Below are 6,752 nucleotides of genomic sequence, written 5' to 3' on the forward strand. Positions count from 1 at the left end.
TGTGTCAGTGTAGAACTGTAATCTACAGGGTTAATCACTTGCACCACCCAGAGGTTCAGATGAAGCTCTGAATATTACAAATGTAGATGCTGGCTTGAAAGGGCTAAAAGAATTCTGATTTTCAATTAGTAGAAAGAAGACTGTTTGCTGGGCCCTGTAGGATTAGTGGCAGATATCACATTTTACTGCTAGCAGAGAACCTAGCCAAATTCTATAAACCTCATGAAGTTTATAGAGTCATGAAGTTCTGTTTCTTCTGCAATGTAACTCACCTTCAAATTACAAATTCATGATAGTTCTCTGAGAACATAAATAGAAAAACACAGGGGGAAGTTGAAAAGTAAATATAGAAAACCCACAAATTAAATCTCACCATGACTGCTAACCAGAAGGCTGGCAGTTCAAACCCACCAGCCACTCCTCAGAAGGAAGATGTGGCAATCTACTCCCATAGTGATACTGCTTCGGAAACCCAAGGAGGGGTCGCTATGAGTCAGGTCTGACTCAATGGCACATAACAACAACAACAACATGAAAGCTTGAGTCAACCTTTTGGAACAAAACAAGCCTGTTTGAGGGTATACCCATTTGGCTTTGAAGAGATTCTCAAGACCTTCCAGAAAGCCCTGGGCTCCACCCCATATGCTCCAGGACAATTCCTTGCCTCCTTTTTCCACATGAATATCCCCTACCCTGAGTAAAGTCAAGGAGGGTTTGTTCTAGGAGGTCACTGCAATGGATGAGGAAGGTAGTAAGACCACAGAGCCATATTGTTCTTAAAGACTGCTTCCATGCAATAGTTACATTGCAAGGGTAATTTATTAGTAGAGCAGAGAGAGTGAGACCAAGGCAAAAAAATAAAATAATAATAATAATAAAATAACAGGAAAAAGCTAAAGCAAAATAGGAGATGTTGAGGGCTTAAGTGTACTTAAAAGGACTGGGATATTTCAATCTCTACTGAGAAGAGGCAGTAAAAAGACACAAGGTGCCCAAGAGAGAAGACCCAATAAGGTATGTGCTGAAGACAAGCATCCTGAACTCTAGAACTCTGCCTGCAGCTAGCACTGCTACTCAATAGCCAAGCAGCTCATCTGTGCAAGCTGGTACTCCAGCTTCCTTTGCTTGCCAGGCATTCCAACAGGAAGGCATTCCAACAGAGGATCTCACAGGGCACCAATGTGCATTATGCTGGCTGACACACACAGGAGCTCTAAGAAACTTTGTCAGTGAGAATGTTCAGGAAGCAGAGCCACACTGAGGTGTACAATGGCAAAGCAGCTAGCTGATGGGCTCTGTCAAGGACAGAGCAGCTGTCTGCCATACAATTCCTTACTCCGTCTCCCGTGCCAGCACACAGTACCTAACAATGGTCATAATTTGGTTTGAAGGATTAAAGATGCACACAAAGTCACTAGGAAAAGAAGATGATTGTTTCTAGAGTGAAAACAGCATTGAACAGCTCTTAGGAGACATTTATTATGGAATATGCAAAATAATTCAGAATTAATTGAATGCATTTTCCAGGAATATACTTCTGATAGAGATTGATAGATCATCAAAAACACAATTAATGACTTCTCATTCAAGCTATTTTTTTTAAGGTGCAAAGAGTGGCTTATATATGTTTGTGTCACTTAGAAAAATGAATGTGCTTCTGGTCATTGATGATCTTTGTCACCTGTTATCCAACAGGTGCACAGATCAAGTAATTTAAAAGAGAAAAAATATCTTGAAGGAAAAAATAAGTCTAAAAATAGGTATTTTATTCATTTTTATTTAAAATCTGAGGGTTGGGAGAAAGTTATATCCCTCATTTATCAAAGGAAGGAATCTTGTATTTCTAAAACCCTAGAGGTGCAACATGCAGCAATGTTATTGCAATGTTTTAGTAATGTCACAATATTTTCACTCCAAAACTAAAGAACATCTGACAGAGCAGCACACATTTAGATAACCCATCACTGTCTGTGAAAATAAATATTCTAAAGATCAGATAATACTTGCTAACTAGGTCTAGAGACATTCCCTCCTCCCGGGTAGTGGGGACCCTAACAGGGCAAGTGGGCATGAGAATGACCATTCACTGGGGAGCCTACATGATATTATTTTTCATCTAGTTAAAACACCATGAAAGGAAACAATTTTAGCCTGGTCGTTCTCCTCTCCTCCTGCTCATCCCCTTCCCAAAAGACTTAATTCTAAGCTGAGAGAAACATCTGGTTTTAAGTTGGTACTGTAGTTCAACATTAACATGCTCTCACATGCACGTAGATGATACTTAGTCCTTTCAGCACAGGCAGCTGCTGTGGGGACAAGTCCTAGAGCTTTCTAATGAAGAATGATACCTTCAGAAAGCAGCACCTCTCTCAGTTTCCTGAGAGGCTGAACAGATTGATTTTCATTGAATCTGGCAGATTTTTATATTCTGGAGGGAGGTTGCTATTGTTAGTGGTGTGACATGCCTCTCTTTAAGGACAGTAGGGCATGTCTCTGTCAAAATGCAAAATTTTACACATGGACATTGTACATGCTACTCTGACTGATGGTTGTAGATTTCACACTGGAGGAAGGAAAATGAGGCAACTCGGGCCACAAAACAGCTCCCCCCACTGAAGGGATGCTCACATAACCACACATTTGCCTTTCAGCTTTTCTTTCCTTTTCTGCTGCTTGCTCTTTTTCCCGTCAATTTGTAGGCTCACGGTCCTGCGCTTCTCCAGGTTGAGCAGCTCCTGGAAGAGCTCTTTCACGTTGTGGTTGAGCTTGGCTGAGGTTTCCATGAAGGCACACTTCCACTTCCGGGCCAAATCTTCTGCCTCACTGCTCTCTACCTCACGGTTTGGGCTCTCATCACACTTATTCCCTACCAGCATGATAGGAATGCTCTCCACATCCCCTTTGATCTCACAGATTTGTTCATAGATGGGTTTGAGCTCCTCCAGGGACTGGCGGCTGGTGATGGAGTACACCAGGATGAAGGCATGCCCTTTGGAGATGGACAGACGCTGCATAGCAGGGAACTGGTGGCTGCCGGTTGTGTCAGTGATCTGCAGTGTGCATATGCTCTTATCACAGCTGATGACCTGCCGGTAGGTGTCTTCCACTGTTGGGATGTAGCTCTCCCGAAACGTGCCTTTCACAAACCTCAAGACCAGGGAGCTCTTGCCAACACCTCCTGCCCCAAACACAGCCACCCGGTAATCATTGCTTTGTTCTGGCATGTTGCTGGTGAGCTCCAACACTCAATCTGGAAACACCCTAGCAAAGGAAAGAGATATTTAAGAGGATTAATAAAAACCTTCTTGAGAAGGATTGCTTTACTGTCTTTTGATAGCTACTTGCAGAAGCTGGTATCATTACCTTCGTTGTGCAGTGAACAAACTGGAATCAGAAAAGGGATATAATGTCTGGGATGTCATATAGCTAGGAGGGGTGAGGCTGAAATATAAACCAAGTGTCACTGACACCAAGGCCCATCCCACATGATGCTATTAGAGAGAATAGTCACAGTGGCTTTGGTATTACTCAAGCCATGGTGTCACTTCTCTCCATTAAACAAGAATAGTTTACAGTTAACTTAGAAGCTTTGAGAGTCATTTCATTCATCAAAATTAAAATTATTATAATGCTTTGAGACTCTTAAGTAGTCAAGCACTATCTAGATAGTAATATAAACTACTTAATAATGGCTATTACAATTGAAGACTGGGCAGCCTACTTCTGTAAAGACTTACTGCCTCGGAAACTCAATGGGGTTTCCATGAGTTGGAAATGACTTGATGGCAGTAAGTTTGGGCTTCCTTCCATTGCAAACATCACCTCTAGTCCAAGGAGTGAATATGCTTTCTTTATGTATGACAGCCTGTCATTAATGAGAAAGGACATCTGAACTTACTGCCATTGAGTCCATTCTGACTCATGACCACCCAATATGTTATAGAGCACACCACACTATTGTTTATATTTATTTATTTATTGTTTATTTATTTATTTGTTTATTTATTTATTTTACTATAATCTTTATGGAAACAGATCACCAGATATTGCTTCCATGATACCATCAGGGGGGTACAAACTTCCACCTTTTGGTTGGTAGTTTACAGCAAATCATTTGCACCATCCAGAGACCTTGAGGGAGGACATATAAAACACACACACAAAGTACAGAATTAGGCAACATCCACTTTTCTAAAACAAGCAATATGGTAAGGTAAAGCATGAAATCCATTCTGTTCTCTAGAGAAACATTGTTCTGACTTCACTTTTCTCAGAAAAAGAATGAAAATAATCAGAAGCATTACTCAATAAAATTATTTTTAGAGATCAATAAACTTTATTATGCATAATTTTAACTTTGGATGGAAAGTGTGTGTCTACTGGCAAACAGAACATAAAATTGAAGCCCAGGACTGTGACACACCACTTTCTTATTTCACCATATACATTTACCTCCAAATATTCACAATTAAATACTTCATTTTTCTTATGTACACTTTTGAATTACAAACTATCAAAGAACTGAAGACATAGAAATATAAAGCAGAATATAGAAAGATATCACAAAGTTCATTAACAGGAAAATATGGTAGGAGGGCCTGATTAGGAATTTGATTGAATCAAGAAAACAAAAATTCTCACAATTGGACCAATAAGCAATTTCACAATAAATGGAGAAAAGATTAAAGTTTTCCAAGATTTCATATTACTTGGTTCCGTAATCAATACCAATGGAAGCAGCAGTCAAGAAATCAGATGAATGCTGAAAGAGCAAAGACGTCTTAATGCTTAAATAAAACCATGGTATTTTCAATAGCCTCATATCCATGTGAAAACTGGACAATGAATAAGGAAGACTGAAGAAGAGTTGATGCTTTTGAGTTGTGGTGTTGGCAAAGAATACTGAAAGTGCCATGGACTGGCAGAAGAACTAACAAATATGTCCTGGAATAAGTGCAGCTTGAATGCTCCTTGGAAGTGAAAATGGCCAGATTTCATCTCACCTACTTTTGCCACATTGTCAGAAGGGACCATTCCCTGCAGGATATCATGCTTGGTAAAGTGGAGGGTCAGTTAAAAAGGGGAAGGCCCTCATTGAGATGTATTGACCCAGTGTCTGCAATGATAGGCTCAGGTATAGCAAGTATTATGAGGATGGTACATGACTGGGCAGTGTTTCGTTCTGTTGTACGTAGGGCTGTTATGAGTCAGAGCTGACTTGACAGCACCTAACACCAATTATATATACTTATAGTTCTTGAGGAAGCTCTGGTAATATAGTGCCTAAGGCACTTGACTGCTAACCAGAAGGCTGGAGGTTCAAACTCACCAGCCACTCCTTGGAAGGAAGGTTGGGCAATCTACTTCCATGGTGATACCACCTCGGAAACCCAAGGAGGAGTCGCTATGAGTTGGGTCCAACTCAGCGGCACATAACAACAACAACATAGCTCTTGAGTGGTACAAGGGGTTAACACACTCACCTTCTAGCTAAAAGGGTGGTTGAGTCTACCTAGAAACAACTCAGAAGAGAGGCCTGGTGACCTACTTCTGAGAATTTAGCCACTGACAACCCAATGGAACTAGCTGCTGAAGCTGCTTATGTAAAACCAAATACCTCATAGGATTTTGTTCCTTGGTTTGGAGGTTTAGGGTCATGATTTCATTGTACATCCCAGTTAATTTGCCTAATAAGTTTGTTTAGCGTTTCTGTTCTACCTCCTAGTTCATTGCATAAAGTCTGGGGTCTTAAAAACTGGCAAGTGGACATCCAAGGCACAACATTTGGTTTTGATTTGCCTAAAGCAACAGAAATAGGAATAGAAGGAAATGGAATGTTACCCCCATGATCAATTTCCTCCTTTTTCATGATACCAGAAGAATTAGATGGTGCCTAACTTCTATTATTGAATATTTCTGTCAAAAGGGAGAAATACAGAACAGAACTTCAAATTTTCATAGAATTCAGATTTTCTGGAGGCTGGATAAACCACTGAAACTACTGCCCTGAGATCATCTTTAAACCTCAAACCTTAAACCAAAAATATCTCCTAAGTCTTCTTAAAACCATACAACGGTTCAGAATAACTAATAAAGGATATCTGTATTGAGCACTGTGTTCTTTTAAGATCTATCATTCTGGAATAAAAATGACAGTAAAAACCAAAACCAAACGCTTTGCTGCTAAGTCGGATCCAACTCATAGCGACTCCTCCTTGGGTTTCCTAGGCAGTATCACTATGGAAGTAGATTGCCCAATCTTCCTTAGCTACTTGAAAGTTTAGATAGGAAACTTAAGGGGCAACAAGTTTATGTTAATGGGGAAGTAACAATTCAGAAAGAAAGATGATACTGGTTGTACTACTCAAAGAATGTAATCAATGTTGTTGTACATATAGAAACTGTTGAATTAGCATAGTTCTGCTATACATATTTGCAATGACAAAACAAAAACAACAAATAAACTATTTAAAAACAACAACAACAACAACAAAAAAAACCTCTGTGGATAAAATTCTACTCTGGCATACATGAGGTTGCCATTAGTCAGAACAGACTTTTCAGCAATATATATATATATACATCTATGGTTTGCAAGGCTGTGATGTTTCAGAAGCATATCACCAGGCTTGTTGTCCCAAACCTTCTGGATGAGTTCAAACCACCAACCATTCAGCTGGTAGTCAAGAGCTTAACCATTTGAGCCACCCAGGGATATAGAGATGGAGATATATACCCTCTCTTCGCTTATC

At 39.9% G+C, this 6,752-nt stretch overlaps 1 protein-coding gene across 1 annotated transcript; it reads right to left on the reverse strand.

The window, feature by feature from the left end:
- Nucleotides 1-2,624: 2,624 nt before the first annotated feature.
- DIRAS2 (DIRAS family GTPase 2) lies at nt 2,625-3,224 on the reverse strand. The gene has a single exon (XM_007949068.1). It carries the CDS (start codon nt 3,222-3,224, stop codon nt 2,625-2,627), a length of 600 nt encoding a protein of 199 aa, XP_007947259.1.
- Between the last annotated feature and the right edge of the window lie 3,528 nt (nt 3,225-6,752).

This window comes from Orycteropus afer, unplaced genomic scaffold, assembly GCF_000298275.1.
Source record: "Orycteropus afer afer isolate SDZICR_OR568_19922 unplaced genomic scaffold, OryAfe1.0 scaffold00236, whole genome shotgun sequence".
NCBI classification, from domain to species: domain Eukaryota; kingdom Metazoa; phylum Chordata; class Mammalia; order Tubulidentata; family Orycteropodidae; genus Orycteropus; species Orycteropus afer.